This window comes from Podarcis filfolensis (genome assembly GCF_964270895.1).
Source record: "Podarcis filfolensis genome assembly, chromosome: 2".
In the NCBI taxonomy this organism is placed as follows: domain Eukaryota; kingdom Metazoa; phylum Chordata; class Lepidosauria; order Squamata; family Lacertidae; genus Podarcis; species Podarcis filfolensis.
This window is the reverse complement of record NC_139605.1, coordinates 117,172,377-117,190,499: the sequence shown is the minus strand read 5'-3', so window position 1 is coordinate 117,190,499 and position 18,123 is coordinate 117,172,377. Positions and strand designations below refer to the sequence as shown.

Sequence of the window (18,123 nt, the reverse complement as noted above, 5' to 3'; positions counted from 1 at the left end):
AAATATGTTTGTGGGTGTTATTGTTTTGTTACTGTCGTTATTACTTTATGTATTTCCTGTTTTTATGCCCTGCAATTTTCAGATGAAACGAGGCATACAAATTTAATAAAATAGTAATGTCAAAGACGGAATTAAAAAGAAAGGAAACCAGGCTGCATTGCATGGTTCGGAAATGAGTGTGGGGTGTGTGTCTGTGTCTCTGTGTGTAAACATACACACATACTGTTCTAGCAACCTCACACCCAGGAGTGCTGGGGAATTCTAAGAGAATCGGTGCAGTTTTTGAAAGGTTCAGTCCACCACCTTGGTTCAAAATGGGTGTCCCAATCTCACGCAAACCTAGGTGAAAACCTGCTCTGTGATCTTGTGATTCCTGAATTTCAGGCTGTTAGGAAAGAGGACCTAGACTAGAGCATGAGACTCTTAATTTCAGGGTTGTGGGTTTGAACCCCATGTTGGGGAAAAGACTCCTGCATTGCAGGGGGGGCTGGAATTGTAGGGCTGAAAAGGACACCGAAGGTCATCCAGCCTAGATGCCCTTCGGTGTCCTTTCCAGCCCTGCAATTCTAAGAACTGATTTGAGCTGGAAGAGACCCCAGGGTCATCTAGCCCAACCCCGCCTGCAACGCAGGAATCTCAGCTAAAGCTTCCATAACAGGTGGCCATCCAACTTCTGCTTTAAAACTTCCAGGGAAGGAGAGCCCACCACCTCTCGTGACAGTCTGTTGTCGCCAGGAAGTGCTGCAACCGCCAGAAAGGCAACACAAACGTCGCCATGGAAACAGGCAGGAGCGCGCCGGCCGCTGCGGGCCCTTTAAGGCGGAGGGCGCCACGCGATGACGCGCGTCTCCCGCGACTCCTGTCCTCTGGGTGCTCCACGTGGCTCCGGCGCTGTGATCGCGATGGAGGGGCCGGCGGCGGCAAAGGCGCCGCCGCCGCCGCAGAAGCGCTACTACCGGCAGAGAGCGCATTCCAACCCGCTGGCGGATCACACGCTGCGCTAGTGAGTGCGGGCGGGATAGGGAAACAGCAGCAACCCCGCGATCGCCCCGCTTCTGGGCTCCCACCCTCGCCGCCCGTTTCCGTAGGCTTTCCACGGGCTCACAGAGACGTCTGTCCGCTTTGCCGGGCGCACCCCGATTTTACCGTGCTGACGTGTTTTGCTGTTGAAATCCCTGGGGCTCCCTTCTTTGTTTGCCTCCCGTGTCGAAATTCGCACCTCCCGCCCCTTGACTCAGGGAATATGGGCCCCATAGGGAGTCAGACCGCGCATTGCTCTGTTCGGACCGGTGTTGTCTCTTATGAATGGCAGAGGAATCTCTGCGTCTTTCCCAGTATTGCAGCTGGAGTTGCTTTCGTGGGAGGGGATAAGGAACCTGGGGGGTTTCTGCATGCAAAACATGGGCCACTAGTCTGGCTTACCTGCTTCTTGGGCAGACGTTTTCGTGATCTCTTAATTTCTAGGGAATCTAACCTTCCAGATGTTGGACCTTCCAGATGTTGCTGGCCAGCAATATCTGGGGGTGGGGGCTCTAGCTCATCATCCCTGCTCTAGAGTTTATATTCATCAGTGACAAACTGTCTTGGTGCACCCCTCTTCATGGTGAACTGTGAGATGATGGCACTGCAGTCCTACATACATATTTGCTCAAAAGCAAGCCCCATTGAATTCAGCTGTAATGGTCTGGTTCTAACTCTGCTTAGAAACAAGGCTCCTTGATATCCGTGGCCTGCCTGGCACATAAGGTAAAGTTAAAGGGACCTCTGACCATTAGGTCCAGTCGTGGACGACTCTGGGGTTGCGGCGCTCATCTCGGTTTACAGGCCGAGGGAGCCAGCGTACAGCTTCCGGGTCATGTGGCCAGCATGACTAAGCCGCTTCTGGCAAACCAGAGCAGCGCACGGAAACGCCGTTTACCTTCCCGCCAGAGCAGTACCTATTTATCTACTTGCACTTTGACGTGCTTTCAAACTGCTAGGTTGGCAGGAGCAGGGACCACGCAACGGGAGCCCACCCTGTCGCGGGGATTCAAACCGCCGACCTTCTGATCGGCAAGTCCTAGGCTCTGTGGTTTAACCCACAGCACCACCCGCGTCCCTTGCACATAACGCTTCACTATTGTTGTTCAGCAAACTGCAACTTGTCCTACAAACTGTGGTTTGTTTCTCCCAAGTTTGTCCTGTTTTGCCTTGTGTCTTTTTAATTTGGTGAGCATCTGGGGTGGGTTGGCCAACCAAAATATGGACAAGGAAGAGTGCTGTGTTCACACTTAATGCCAAGCCACAGTTAAAACAAGCTAAGGTGTGTAAGCCAACATCGATCCGTCACCTCAGATCATGGTTTGATTTGGGAGTAGACAAACCATAGTTAAGCTGCTGGGCAAGGTTTGCAAGTAAACCTAAAGCATGATTTATGTAACTTTAGTTTAATAAGCTATGGCTTTATGTTAGATGGGAACCAGACCAATGGGACTTGCTTACAAGTAAGGATACTTAAAGCTGCAATCTCATGCACACTTGTTTGGGCATATTGATAATTGAATGAACGGGAGCTTCACTGTGTATGTGTGCATACGACTGAGGCAGGATATATTGCAGTCTGCAGCTCAGTTATGTAAGGTGAGCGTCATTGCATTCAGTGGGACTTGCTCACAAGTTAAGCGAGCCTTAATACAATTCATGTACAAAGCAATTTCCGGGGACAGTAATTTCCAGTGACATCAATGGAACTTGCTTCCAAATAATTGTGGTTAGAATTTGACTGTAGTCCCCTAAATTTTATTGTCTGGATCTCCCCCCCTCCCACTTCTTCCAGATGGACAAATTGTCACTTTCCTTGTTTACGACATAAGTCTTTGGAATGTTTCTGGAGATGCAAATCATGGGAATATTTCTCTGTGTCAACATTATATGATGCATACCAGCCCTGACTTCTTGCCCAATTCAGTTTTTGAAACCTGTAATAAATTGTGTCCCACAGAAGTTGTTCCTCATGGTTTCCTCTTGGGAAAACAGCCATTGTTGCTTCATACCAAAATACTACATTTATAATCTGATAACTGTAGCATATAACAACAATGCAGGTTGCATACACACCATACATTTAAAGTACATCGCTCCCCCTCAAAGAATCTTGGGAACTGTAGTTTACACCTCACAGAGTTACAATTCCCAGCACCCTAAACAAACTATAACTCTCTCTATATATATATATATTTGGGGGGGGGTGTTGATCGTGTACTTTAAATGTATGGTGTGTCTGCAATCTCCATTTCCCGCTTTTTCTGTCACCCCTTTGTGTAATTACCGTATTTTTCGCCCTATAGGACGCACTTTTTCCCCTCCAAAAATGAAGGGGAAATGTGTGTGTGTCCTATGGGGTGAATGCAGGCTTTCGCTGAAGCCTGGAGAGCGAGAGGGGTCGGTGCGCACTGACCCCTCTCGCTCTCTAGGCTTCAGGAAGCTATCTGCAAGCCTTGGGAGCCCGCGGGAGTTCCCGCCGGGCTCCCAAGGCTTGTGGACAGCAGCCTGCAGCCCGAAACCCGGGGAGTGCAGCGGAGCATGCCCCGGGTTTCGAGCAGATATCCGCAAGCCTTGGGAGCTCGGCGCGACTTCCCGCCAGGTTCCCTAGGCTTGCGGATAGCAGCCTGCATCCTGAAGCCTGGGGTGCGCTGAGCAGCGCACCCCGGGCTTCGGGCAAATATCCGCAAGCCTGGGGAGCCCGGCGGGAGTTCCCGCCGGGCTCCCAAGGCTTGTGGATAGCAGCCTGTTCTGGGAGCTGGGGTTGGGGGAAGCTCGGGCTTCCCCCGCCTCAGCCCCGCGCCTGGGGGGGAAATAATTTTTTTTCTTTATTCCCCCCCCCCAAAAAAACTAGGTGTGCCCTATGGGCTGGTGCGCCCTATAGGGCGAAAAATACGGCACCTTGCCTGGTGCAGAGTTCTGGAGATGGCTTGCCGCTATTTTGTGACATTTTAGTTGGTCTTAATAAATGAATTGCCCAACTGCAAGGTTTTTTTGCCTCATATGTACCAATACAGGTATTACTTTGGGTGGTGGTTTTTCTAGGGTCAACGTATAATTACTGTTCTTCACTCTTACTTCATGAAGTCCTCCTGTTTCTTTCCGATAGTCCTGCCAAGCCTGAAGAAATGGACTGGTCAGAGATCTACCCCGAGTTTTTTGCCCCTTTAACTGCAGACAATCAACACGATGACCTGAAGGATGCACAAGACAGAACTAAGCCTGCGTCTCAAGTAGAGTTTGCTGATATCGGCTGCGGTTATGGGGGCTTGCTTGGTAATTTCTCCCCAATGAGAGTTAGCTGATGGTTAAGGTTTTTCTACGCGTTACAAGCCTGTAAAAGACTATAAAACAATCCTTTCCAAATGCTTTCCTTCTCTCCCTGGTCTGCAACAGCTGTTTATTCAGAAACCATGGTAGGAGGGAGGAAGCGGGAGAGATTGGACAAATAAGAGAGTATTTTTTCCTTCCTTCTTTTTCCTTTTGCAAGGTTTCAGGGGGTTTTCCTGGGGTAAAAATTCTGTGGTCAGGAATGCATTACAATTTCCCCCATAGGAATCAGTGGAAATCATTGACTTGTCATGTGAATGCTTGCCCAACAAAAGATTTCCTGAGAACACATCGTGTTTTGGATAGCGAGATCCTGTGCATTTTGTTGTATTGCAGTTTGAATTCTGTACTATAAAATACAATATATGAGAAATAGAAGAACTGATGGAAACACAATGGAAAACCATACAGTATTTAGCACAGTGCATTACAATGGCTACAGCAGGCAGAAAAATCATTAGGTGGTCTGCCAAGTCCATCTGCAATTTTCAAGGGGTCTGCATAGAACACATTTGAGTTAGAGTTTCCATTCATGCTGGAGGAAAGAAAGCAAATGGCGTGGATCCTGGTAGTATTTTCTGCATTTGCAACTGGTGGTACTGTAATTCCACAGCCTGAGAATTGTCAGCCTTCATTTGAAAAAGCAAGTGTGCAGTCCTCATGGATGTGAGGACAAGCCTCAAAAGATGCAGGCTGTGACTGATGTAATCTTAGAACCAGGAGATTCTAGTGATCAGGAGCAGACAGCTCTTTTTATCCTTCCTCATAATCAGTGGAAGCAGAATACAGTGGTGCCCCGCAAGACGAATGCCTCGCTAAACGAAAAACCCGCAAGACGAAAGGGTTTTCCGATTTTTTAGCGGCTTCGCAAGACGAATTTCCCTATGCGCTTGCTTCGCAAGACGAAAGCCCATAGGGAAATCTCCGGGGACAGCGGGGAAGCGCAGCGCGCCTTCTCCTCTGTTCCCGGACCTGTCCTGAAGGCTTGCGGTGGGAGGTCCGGGAACAGAGGAGAAGGCGCGCAGCGCTTCTCCTCTGTTCCCGTGGCTTGCGGTGGGACGAGGGTTTTTCCTCCCCCCCGCCAGCCTTCAGAACAGCATTCTGAATGTTGGCAGTGGGGAGGAAAGCCCTCCTCCCACCGCAAGCCTTCAGGACAGGTCCGGGAACAGAGGGGAAGTCCTGCAGGGCTCCCCAAGCTGCGAATGTCTGCCCCGCGCGAGGGGCGCTCTGAAGCAGAGCGCCCCTCGCACGGGGCAGCAGGCTGCTATCCGCAGCTTGGAGAGCCCTGCGGGGAACTCCTGCAGGGCTCCCCAAACTGCGAATGTCTGCCCCGCGCGAGGGGCGCTCTGCTTAAGAGCGCCCCTCGTGTGGGGCAGCAGGCTGCTATCCGCAGCTTGGAGAGCCCTGCGGGGAAGTCCTGCAGGGCTCCCCAAGCTGCGAATGTCTGCCCCGCGCGAGGGGCGCTCTGAAGCAGAGCGCCCCTCGCGCGGGGCAGCAGGCTGCTATCCGCAGCCTAGGCAGCCCTGGGGGAACTCTTCTGAAGGCTGGCGGCGGGAGAAGGGCTTTTCTTCCCACCGCCAGCCTTCAGAAGGCTGTTCTGAAGGCTGGCGGTGGGGAGAAAAGTCCTCCCCCCCCCCGCCAGCCTTCAGAAGAGGTCCGGGGACAGACCGTCCCCGGACCTGGTCTGAAGGCGGTCTCCATAGGAACGCATTAATTGATTTTCAATGCATTCCTATGGTAAACCGTGCTTCGCAAGACGAAAAACTCGCAAGAAGAAAAAACTTATGGAACGAATTAATTTCGTCTTGCGAGGCACCACTGTAATTTATTGAGATGGCGACACATCTGCTTCATTTGGCAAACAGATGCTCGCCGTGGAATTCCCAGTGAGAAATGTGTCATTTATTAAGCATGAATAGGTCCTGGCTCTTACGAAGACCATTGTCTATATTTTTAGAATTCATTCTTGCTGATTCACAGTGATCGGAAGGCGATGGATTGATTTCTACTGTGGTGTTTTCCTTATAATGAGGGCGGCTATCATGCGACAGTCTGAGTTTATAAAGAGTCATGATCTGCCGGTTATCTACATTAAAAAAAAACCAAAACCCTTTACTCAGGAAAGAAGCTTGCCGCAAGTTTTTCACATGATTAATTGTCGCTCCTTGACCATCTTGTGAATCCACAGACAGGAATGTGTTGGATGGAGGTAAAAAGAATCTGAATTGAAAGTGAGTCCCACTGAATTCAGGGAAGTTACGGCCCCCTATTTGCGTGGAAATCATGAGTTCAGTGGGACTCGCTTCCCACTGCAATCTTATCTCTTAGCCTTAAAAGAGCGTCTAGGGTTGAGTCTTTGTTCTTAAGTGTCTTCCAGATGTTTTGGACTTCTGTGCTGACCGGGGCTGATAGGCGTCCAAAACATCTGGATGGCAGCAGGTTGGGGAAGTCTGCCTTCCGTGAAACTAAGGCTGCAGTTCTGTGTGTGCTCTTCCCTTGGAGCAAGCTGGACCGAACGCAGCTGGACTGCTTTCCAAGTCAGCCTGCATAAGACCTGCGTAATCGTACACGCACTTCCGTGTGTGTTATGTTCCACTGAAATTAGTGGGATTTACTTCCTAGGAAATACACATAGGGTTGTGCTGTGTTCCTCACTCGGTGTCACTCCCTGTGCTTAAATTCATTGCTGGCCATGCTTGTTTTTCACATTTCTTTGTCCTCTCTTAACGCTGAAATTTAAACAGTAAGTTTTGCAAAGCATCATCTAAATAATGTTTTGCAATCATCATAATAATTGATTATTTCTACCCTGCCCATTTGGCTGGGTTTCCCCAGCCACTCTGGGCGGCTTTCAACAGAGCATTAAAAACAGAATAAAACTTAAAACATTAAAAACTTCCCTAAGCACTGGAGGTAGCCAACCCGGTGCCCTCCAGTTTTTGGGGACTACAGCTCCCAGCATCCTTGACCTCTGGCCATGTTGAGTGGGGCTGATGGGAGTTGTAGTCCAACGAATCTAGAGGCTTTCACTTGGGCTACCCCTGCCTTATGCAATAACAATAGAGGCACACACTGAGAATGTTGAGAGTGCTACAAAAAGTGGACCAAAGCCGGTTTTGGGTGGACTTCCCCGCTCCTGGTAGATTCTTGCAAAAAGTGCTAAACTTTGTAGACCTTGCTGTGCTCTAGCAAGACACTCCTGTGTTCTTAAGCAAGAGGATATAGCAAGCTCATACTCTGGTTAGTTGTGCTGTTTTCTATTAAGAGATTTTCACGTCGTGTCCTTTGCTTTGGAAATTTGCATCATATTTGTTGACCATCAGCATTCTAGTAAAGAAATTATGAGTAGGCCTACTCTTGGCAGACCTGGTCCTAGCTAAGCTTACTGAAGAAGGAAGTCCCATATATTTCCGTGGACTTCTAAACAGAGGAATGATGCAAAGACAGTGTAAGAAAAGGAAGTTAAGTCTAGCAGAGGGGTTAGAAAGCATCTCGTTGGCTTTGAAATGTGGAGTTGCAGGGGCAGCAGGGAGATAAAGCATCTTTGACTTTATGGCCACCTTGTGCTGATTTTATTGAACAAGATTTATATATATGAAAAAACCTCTGTCCTCTTAAGTTACTGGCTGGCTGTTTTTTGTTTTTGTTTTTTGCAGTTGCACTGTCTCCCCTGTTTCCCAAGACTTTAATGCTGGGTCTGGAAATCCGAGTGAAGGTCTCTGATTATGTGCGGGACAGGATCCAGTCTCTGAGAGCATCTCACCCCGGGCAGTTCCAGAACATCGGCTGCATCCGCAGCAATGCCATGAAACACCTGCCCAACTTTTTCCGCAAGGGGCAGGTGAGTTTCCAAAGAGTGTTTCTCCCCATTTGGAGTTTTAAAAATTATTTGTGTACACACTTTTAAAGACACCTGTGACGCTCCTGCCCTGGACATTTGAGGTTCTCGCTGTTTCCTCCGAAAGAGAAACCTCTGTCATCTGTTGCTGCTTTTTCATGGATCTTTAGGGTAGATCCTTGTGTTTTAAAAAAAAACAATGTCCCATACAAAATTGCTTTGTCCTGTCAGACTGTTGGTGATATCTGTTACAGAGATGAGGAATCTGTGGCCCTCTGACTGTTTCTGGACTCTGGCTGTGTACACACAATGTATTTAAAGTACATTTAAAGCATGTGGCTTCCCCCAAAGAATCATGGGCACTGTAGTTCCAGCAACCCTTAACAAACTACAAATCCCACGGTTCTTTGGGGGAAATATGGTGTGTGCATGGTCTATAATTCCCACCATGGCCAGTGGTCAGGGATGTTGGGAGCTGTAGTTCAACAACATCAGGAGGTCCATAGCTTCTCATCCCTGCTCTAGTCTAATGGTTCACCAAGGCTTCACTGAGGTCCTCCCCAGCTGTGCTGCCCAAGGTTTTGTTTAGCTGGCGGTGCATCCAGAGTTTGATTCTGGAGCTTTCTACAGGCAGAATGTGTGACCTCCCGCTGAGTGCCAGTCTCATTCCTTTGGGGACGGGAGGGAGACAACAAAGGCTTTGTTGGCCCTGGATATTCCCTAGCCAGGCCAAATGCAGATTAGGGGTTATGTTTAATTTGCAGGCTGCTGACAGGCTAATTTCTTCCATTCCTTCTGGTGGTGAGGTATCTCTTTCTTGTTCTTTTTTGCATAAAACCCAGCTGCGCAAAATGTTTTTCCTCTTCCCCGATCCTCACTTCAAGAAGACGAAGCACAAATGGCGGATTATCAGCACCACTTTGCTGGCAGAATACGCCTATGTTCTCCGCGAGGAGGTGAGTGCATTGCTCTCGAGGGGGGTGTATCCTCTTCCGAGCCCCTTTCAACAGGAAGGCATCAAGTTTCTTTGTCTGCCGCTTTTCTGTGGCAGAACCATGCTCAGAGCAGCTCACAAGCAACCTACAGAATAAAATACAACAACATTTCAAGGCAAAAACCAAAAGAGACAGACAATTTAGGCCAAAAGCACACTGATATCAATAGGGCAAACAAACATCTCACATTAATAAACACTGAATGCAAAACATTTTCCATCTACTGCAAGAGCAGTAATAATAATAATATAATAATAATTTATTATTTATACCCTGCCCATCTGGCTGAGTCTCCCCAGCCACTCTGGGCGGCTCCCAATCAAATGTTAAAAACAGTACAGCATTAAATGTTAAAAACTTCCCTGAACAGGGCTGCCTTCAGATGTCTTTTAAAGATAGGATAGCTGCTTATTTCCTTCACATCTGAAGGGAGGGTGTTCCACAGGGTGGGCACCACTACCGAGAAGGCCCTCTGTCTGGTTCCCTGTAACCTCACTTCTCGCAATGAGGGAACCGCCAGAAGGCCCTCGGCGCTGGATCTCAGTGTCCGGGCTGAACGATGGGGGTGGAGGCGCTCCTTCAGGTATACAGGACCGAGGCCGTTTAAGGCTTTCAAGGTCAGCACCAACACTTTGAATTGTGCTCGGAAACGTACTGGGAGCCAATGCAGATCTCTCAGGACCGGTGTTATGTGGTCCCAGTGGCCACTCCCAGTCACCAGTCTAGCTGTCGCATTCTGGATTAATTGCAGTTTCTGGGTCACCTTGAAAGGTAGCCCTACGTAGAGCGCATTGCAGTAATCCAAGCTGGAGATAACTAGAGTAGTTTTTGTTTGGTTGGTTGGTTGGTTGGTTTTTTTTTCAGTATCCCCCATATGTCTACGAACATCTCTGGTGGTCATTTGCGGTCTAAGGAGTGCAGGGGAAGAAGCAGTAACTTTTGTGACACTTCCTTGCTGGAGGGTATTATTACTTAGCATACACAGCCAGGCATCCGTTGTGGGGATCCTGTGGCCTGCCAGAAGTCGCTGAACTACAACTCCCATCAGCCTCGGTGAGCATCGTCAGTGGCTGGGAATGATGGTCGTTGTAGTTCAGCAACACCTGTCAGTTTGCATTTCTTAGTGCAGAAAGTATTGATCTGATGTGTAGAGATCTTTCCTGTTCTAATTAATTCAAGAGGGTTCTGGAAGCTTCTCTGTGTGAAAGGAAGAAGCAGAAGGTTCATGATGTTTGGGTTATACCTTCGGAGAAGCAGAGTACAGCTGACTTAAACTGCTTAATCTGTTAAGATCATGCTGGCTATAAAGGTAGGACCAGAAGGAGCCTGGGTTTCACTTTCACCTTCTATCTCTTTTCCTTCTGATGTGGTGTTCTGTACATAGATAGTGTTAAGGTTTAGTCTTATTATAAGTTATTTTGAGTTAAGTCTGCTGCAACTGGATTTCTAATGGGCAGTGCCAATCCTGAATGTATTGGATTTGTGACCATTATGCTCATTTGCCTTCAGTAGGAGTAAAGCTCTGCTGAATGAAATATTAATTGCCTCTGCTCTATTTTTGGGGGGAATCCTGCAACGTGTTTTAAGTTTTTACTCTGCTAACTATACGTTTGAATCTGCTCTGGATCAATATTGAGTAGAATTCCATGACAGTTTTTTGGATGACCTCTGTCTGAGAGGTGAGCCGCTATTAGCCAGAGTAGACAGGCAATCTGACCAGGTAATAAACCAGCTACCTAGGATTGGGCTAGCAGTCCATGAGACCTGGGAGCATGCCCTGTAACCATCCCAATCCCCAGGTATTTCTCCAGGACGTCAGGCTTCTGAGGCAGATGCATGGGGGTTCCATGGCAGCCCAGATTGGCGAGCGATGGGCTCCATGAAGAGGGACAGTGAAGGTTTTGGAGGTTCTTCTCTTGGGCTGCGTTGCACCACAGAGGTCTCTGTCTAGACATTCCCTTCCACCTCAGCATTCCAAGAGGATGCGTGAACGGAGGAGGAATGTGTCTGCCCTCCGGCTTAGACGCCCTTCTGTGCTAATTCCGCCGATCCCGAGTGCTTCCTAACGGTAGGCCTTCCCAGAGTAAGCTACGCCATCTTCATCCTCCAGAAACAATTACTCTCTTTTATCAAAACTCCAGGTACGTCATCGTGCCCTGGAGCCTAGGGAAAAGCAAGACACGGGATCGCTTGGGAATTTCACTCCCAAGAATTAGGGACGGGTGCTTATTAGTGCTGAAGGCAAAACTGTTCTCCCAGCTCCTAGCAGGAGGCTTGTGCTGGCAAAGTTCCTGGCAGCCGAGCGAGCATTGCGCCACTTCCAGCCCCTGACTTTGTCCTGGCAGCTTCTCCCCAGGGCATCCTGGCTAACTCTCCTTTCACCTGCCAGGGGGTGGGCGGGAAAGATGGAGAGCATCCTTGCTGCTGCTGCTTCTTGCGTCGCCTCTTTTGGGGTTGCACGCAAAAGGGAGCCAGCCTTCGTGATGAATCAGCACCAGGCCTCGCCCAGAGTCAGCGTGAGTCACCCCTCAACTCTCCAGGTAGCTTTCCCAAGGCTAAGGAGGAGTCTGGCACAGTGCAAGAGGCGGCAGTGCAGCAGCGCCCTCAACAATCGTGAGGGCTGCAATTGCTGAGCCCTAGGCTGCAAGGAAGTTGGGGCTTCAGAATACCCAGTAATTACTCCTTTTCGGAAATGAGCCCGGGATCCAACTTTGAACAGGAAACTTCCAGTGGTTTGGGAAAATCTTTTTCTGCTGAAAACCTTCCCCCTCCATTTGCATTGGAATATTTTGCCCCAACCCCAAATAGCAAACTGTTCTGGCTTCTGTCCCATGTAAAGGTAAAGGGACCCCTGACCATTAGGTCCAGTCATGACCGACTCTGGGGTTGTGGCGCTCATCTCGCTTTATTGGCTGAGGGAGCTGGCGTACAGCTTCCGGGTCATGTGGCCAGCATGACTAAGCCGCTTCTGGCGAACCAGAGCAGTGCACGGAAACGCCGTTTACCTTCCCGCCGGAGCGGTACCTATTTATCTACTTGCACTTTGACGTGCTTTCGAACTGCTAGGTTGGCAGGAGCTGGGACTGAGCAACTGGAGCTCACCCCATCGCAGGGATTTGAACTGCTGACCTTCTGATTGGCAAGTCCTAGGCTCTGTGGTTTAACCCACAGCGCCACCTGCGTCCCTCTCTGTCCCATGTAGTGCTAAGTAGTTGTCCCGTCAGCTTTCCTGCTTGCACAGTGGGACTTGCCCATCTTTCCCCCCACACCATAAGCACCCCCAGATCTGTCCTGGGGCTTTCTCCAACCCTCCAGATCAGATTTGGGGAGGCGGGGAGTCCCGTTACGCAAAGGGAATAGAGAGTGTCCGCTGCATCCTGCTTGTAACATCTCCCTTGTTTCTTCCAGGGGCTCGTCTACACCATCACGGATGTGGAAGAGGTGCACAGGTGGATGGTGAAGCATTTCAGGGAACACCCGCTTTTTGAGCAGGTGTCCTTGAAAGAACTGGTGAGTGCAAGGGAGCGTGCACATCCGTGCAAGTGCATCATCTCTGATGTAAGGGTTTTTTGCAGTTCCAGACAGGCTTTCGAAGCAACCTGCATGAAAACGTTTCGTAATTCTCCCAGCCTGCTCTCTTGGAATTAGGTCACCGCCCGATGAACTTCCAGGTTCCAGATATAGCCTCTGAGGAAACCGCCCTAGTGACACATCGGCACTTGCACTTGCAATCTTAAATTTCAGCACTTGTTAAAAGTATACAGACCTAAAGAGGAGTAAAATGCAATAAACATGTAAGGGATCACTGGAGCCGAATAAACACATAAAAGTTTCATGGCATAAATCTTACATGTGCATGCCTAGAGGCTGGGAGCCAGCGCTGTCCACAGACACTTCCGGGTCATGTGGCCAGCGTGACGAAGCTGCTCTGGCGAACCGGCACCAGAGCAGCACACGGAATGCCGTTTACCTTCCCGCTATAAAGCGGTACCTATTTATCTACTTGCACTTAAGGGTGCTTTCAAACTGCTAGGTGGGCAGGAGCTGGGACCAAACAACGGGAGCTCACCCCGCCGCGGGGATTCGAACCGCCGACTATACGATCGGCAAGCCCTAGGCGCTGAGGTTTTACCCACAGCGCCACCCACGTCCTTTTATTCAGCATACATCAGGACAAAGGAAAAACATGTCTTCTCCCTTCGTGTCCAAGAGCAAGCAGCAAAAGCAATAGCAAAGCGGAAGTTCCCAGCAAGCTCTGCTGGAGTATAAACAGACATGTGACACACAACAGCTATGCCTATACTTAAGGTGGAACGGAATATCAATATCCTAACATTGTCAACCTGAGAGAGGCATTAAAGGTTGGCCCAAAAGACCGGCGAATGTGCCCAAACTTGCCACAGATGCAGGCATATAACTCTCTTGGACACAAACACACAACTCATCCATGCTGTAGTGCAGGACTGAGAGGAGAACTGTAAATTTCTTGGTCCACTGCTATTGTGGGACAATATCCCCTTTTGGGGGTGTATGTGCAGAAAATGCCTGGTGGAGGTAGGAGCCCAGTCTTCCTTCCCACCCTGGTAAGGTCAAGGACCTCTGGACGGTTAAGTCCAGTCGAATTTGACTGTGGGGTGCAGCGCTCATCTCCGTTTTCAGGCTGTGGGAGCCGGCGTTTGTCTGCAGACAGCTTTGGCATAGCAAGGTCTGTGCACTTTTATTTCCCCGCTGGGTGCAACTTAGTGCTAGATGGATAGTTTCAACTTCCACAGGGTGAAAGAGAAGTTCTCCCAGTGCTTTGTGCGTTGTGACCGTCCTTTTTTAATAAGCAGCCACACCTCCTCCTCTCCCAACAGACCAGTGATCCTATCGTCGGCCTCCTGGACACCTCAACTGAGGAAGGGAAGAAGGTCCAGAGGAATGGAGGCAAGACCTTCCCGGCTGTCTTTCGGCGCATCAGGGACATCACAGAGGAACAGGAAGCGCCAGGATCATGACCGGGGAATTTCCGGGGCCTGAGAAAATTCACGTCGTCCCAACTCGTGTGTCGAAAGGGAGGTGTTGGGGGCAGGGATTGCATCAAGAATGGGGCGGACTCAATGCCTCTGGTCACGCTGGGGTCAGCCTTCTATTAACACAGCTGGGGATTCCCCTTCTGGGGTAACTCAGCTGAACGGTTGAGTAAGGGATTGCCTGCTTTGTTTGCTTCTTCTTTTGCCCGCAGAAGGACGGGGGTGCCTTGTCCCAGCTATACCGGGGCAAGCATCAGCCCCACGTAGCAGGATGAGTGATCTGGGAGGTGCTTCCCTCTCCATTGAACCATCAGTCACTTTCATTTTGTGAATGAATAATAAACAGGAAGAAAGAACTATCAGGCGCTATGAGTTGTCAGGTCCAGCCTAGCTTCTGAGCTCAGCCCGCAGTTGTGCTTTGGAGCTGCAGTCTTCCATCTTCTTCCCCAGATCAGTGCCAGGTGTAAACCCCTGGCTCTTAGGGGTGTGTGTGTTAGAGAAAGAGAAAGTCCTGCCACTATGAGAACCTGTGCCTTTCTTAAAGCAGGCCATAGATGTAGCTGGACTGCATCTCCCCATCCCCGTGCTATGAAGAGATCAGCTGGGCTAAGGCAACATGCTCCTAACCCCCAGTGCAGAGAGCCTAAGATGGGGGAGATTCTGAAACTTGTCAATCACCTCTTTGAGTACTTTGGTCTTGCAAGAATCATTCCCTCACTAGTAGCCTGGATTGTAGGGGAATGACTGCAGTTGTTACCCATGTGCAGTAGGATAGCTTCTGCACACTCGACTTCTGTATCTTCCACCCAGGTGAGCAAGAATCATGACCAGAGTTCACTTTCCAGCCAGGCAAAGACACTCGAGGTTGTGGAGCAAGGACTGAGGGGCTGGGAGAGTCCCATGAGCCAGACAGAGGGGTCCAGAGAGCTGCATTTGGCCACTGGGCCAAGTGGTTCCCCACGTCTGCTTTTAGCTTATAGGGAGCATGTCATTGCAAAGATGCTCCATAAATATACACTTGGATATGCCTCTGCCATGCATTACAGTGGAACCTCGGGTTGTGAACGTGATCCATGCGGGAGGCATGTTTGCAACCTGTAGTGCCGCGTCTGCGCACGCTCGTGACACAATTTGGTGCTTATGCGCAAAGCATGTTTTAGCGCTTCTGCACATGTGTGAGCGCCAAAACCCGGAAGTAACCCCTTTCTGGTACTTCCAGGTTTGGCACAGTCTGTAACCCGAAAACACGCAACACGCAGCGTTCACTACCCAAGGTATGACTAATAATTTGTCCAAAGAGTGACCTATAAACCAGGCAATATTTTCCATCGTTGATTCAACTCTTACAAGTGAGGGGGCAGGATTCCTATCACTGGAAATCCAAAGCAGCGCCCATGGATTTTGCAGGTTTATTAAAGAACCAAAACCATTTCAAGCCAGCATCCATAAGGGCTAGGAACTTGTTTTTGAGAGCGTCAAAACCCAGGATGCTCAAGCTGCCGTGGAACTGGGAGAATATACAGGGATGAATCTTTTCCCGAGGTTCCTTTCTCTCGGTAAATACATCGTTTCCTAAGGTGCATAAAAAGATCGCTAGGTCTGGAACCTTTGCCGCGGTGCGATAATGAGTCATCGCCAAAGGGTAACGCAAGGTGGATAGGCTGTGCACATTCACAGAGCACTCCCCAAACTTCAGAGTTGCATGAGCTAAGCCTGAGTCATCCTTTTTTTTCACTCGCCTCGTAAGCGGAGCCGGAACAGCCTGTTGTTTCTGCCCCAAGGGTGGTCTGCCTGCTTGACGATGGAAGGGCTGCGGGTTGGGGAGGAAGGTGAACCTCCTTTCCTCGTTGCCAAGTACCTGGTGTGGCAAGCCGGGTAATTCCTAGCGCACAAGGGAACTTGGAACAGGACACATCCAGACTGGGATTTGAAGTCGCCTCCTTCCCCCCACCCAATGCTCCAGACACGGGAGTGTGTCTCATGCTGATAAGAGGAACCAAGATGATGTCACCTGACTTGGGTTTTTAAGGAAAAACCCCTTCCCAGTCCCACAGCTGGATTTGATTGGATGTTTGGGCTATAGTCCACTGTTTAAAGCAGACACTGTCCTGCAGGGTTATTTGGCTCAGCAAGCTGAAGCCAGCATCCCAAGGATCATTTAGCGGGGTGATGTCTGTTTGGTCCCATCGTTTTTTGTCTCCCGACAGATGTCTCCTGTCCGGCAGAGTGGGGGGGGGCTCCTGAGGGGAGCAGCCAGGCAAGGCAGCCTTCCCCATTCACAGAGGCTGGCTGTGTCATCCAAACATACTGGCTCAGATGAGCTTCATTAGGGGAAGGAGGGATTCTTGGGGAATTTGAATTTTGCTAGCAGATTTTTCAGAATGTCGTCGTCCTACACATGTATCCTTTCTCCAGATTTTGCAGTACCCTTTCTTAGCTTCCCTTGCCCCCCCAAAGTACCAAAATGCATGAAATAAATTGTGCTGTTTAGATACGCAGATTTTTGAGATAAGAATGCGTAATTAAAATATGTATTTAAATTTCAAAACAATGCTGTGGAGTTCTGTTATGTTTTTTTAGAAAGAAAGCACGGGTAAATATGGTAATGGGAAAGAACAGACTCAGGTCCCAACTGTGCCATATATTTAAAGCAGCATGATATCGCTTTAAGCCGCCGAAGTTGTTAGAAGACCCCTGTTCCTCTCACAAAATTCCCAGAGTTCCCTGGGACAATGCATTGGCTGTTAAACCACTCTGGTAATTGTAGTTCTGGCGGGGGGGGGGAACAGAGGTCTCCTGACAACTCTCGAACTACAGTTCCCAGGATTTGGGGGCAGAAGCCGCAACGGTTTAAAGTGGTGTGACACAGCTTTAAATGCATAGTGCAATTGGGGCAAAGAACGGAATGCATATGAATTTGTTGTGGTCTAGAAATGGACTGATCCTTCCATCCCGAACTAGAAGGGGGATGTGAGGCCAGGAGAAGTGGCTGCTACATCAGGACTAAATTTACACGTCTGGAATAATTTCATTTTGCAAAGGGGTGCCCCACCCACCCCCACTACAATCCTATCCTTAAAGGTAAAGGGACCCCTGACCATTAGGTCCAGTCGTGACCGACTCTGGGGTTGCGGCGCTCATCTCGCTTTATTGGCCGAGGGAGCCGGCATACAGCTTTTGGGTCATGTGGCCAGCATGACTAAGCCGCTCCTGGCAAACCAGAGCAGCGCACAGAAACACCATTTACCTTCCCACTGGAGTGGTACCCATTTATCTACTTGCACTTTGACGTGCTTTTGAACTGCTAGGTTGGCAGGAGCAGGGACTGAGCAACAGGAGCACACCCCATCGCGGGGATTCGAACTGCCGACCTTCTGATCAGCAAGTCCTAGGCTCTGTGGTTTAACCCACAGCACCACCCACGTCCCTTTTACAGCTATTAAGTGGAGCTTAATTTGAGCCCGGAACTTATTTTCTGTGCCAAGGCCTAGCCCTAGAATATGAAGTAGCTGGGTTTTTGTTTTTGTTTTAAAAGACTCTGGGGTTGCGGTGCTCATCTCGCTTTATTGGCCGAGGGAGCCGGCATACAGCTTTTGGGTCATGTGGCCAGCATGATTAAGCCACTTCTGGCGAACCAGAGCAGCGCACGGAAACGCTGTTTACCTTCCCGCTGGAATGGTACCTATTTATCTACTTGCACTTTGACGTGCTTTCAAACTGCTAGATTGGCAGGAGCAGGGACCAGGCAACCGGAGCTCACCCCCTCGCGGGGATTCGAACCGCCGACCTTCTGATCAGCAAGTCCTAGGCTCTGTGGTTTAACCCACAGCGCCAATCCTATCCTTACTTGATCCCAATGGGACTTATTTCTGTGTAGACAGGCCCTTATAGGATGCCAGTGCTTCAAGATGAAGGAATCCCTGGCGCT

The 18,123-nt window shown here is 49.5% G+C and overlaps 1 protein-coding gene across 1 annotated transcript; it reads left to right on the top strand.

Annotated features, from left to right (window-relative positions):
- Window positions 1-822: 822 nt before the first annotated feature.
- Window positions 823-16,746, top strand: METTL1 (methyltransferase 1, tRNA methylguanosine). The gene is made up of 6 exons (XM_083599484.1): window positions 823-1,003; window positions 4,130-4,296; window positions 8,007-8,191; window positions 9,031-9,144; window positions 12,592-12,693; window positions 14,040-16,746. The coding sequence occupies exons 1-6, from the start codon at window positions 837-839 to the stop codon at window positions 14,178-14,180; spliced, it is 876 nt and encodes a 291-aa protein (XP_083455610.1). The 5' UTR covers window positions 823-836; the 3' UTR covers window positions 14,181-16,746.
- Window positions 16,747-18,123: the final 1,377 nt, after the last annotated feature.

Bases quoted from the DNA above. Each gene is read 5' to 3' on its own strand.
- METTL1 (XM_083599484.1), top strand. From the start codon at position 837: ATGACGCGCGTCTCCCGCGACTCCTGTCCTCTGGGTGCTCCACGTGGC. The intron at 4,297-8,006 runs GTAATTTCTCCC...TGTTTTTTGCAG, and splicing joins CGGTTATGGGGGCTTGCTTG to TTGCACTGTCTCCCCTGTTT. The intron at 8,192-9,030 runs GTGAGTTTCCAA...CATAAAACCCAG, and splicing joins ACTTTTTCCGCAAGGGGCAG to CTGCGCAAAATGTTTTTCCT.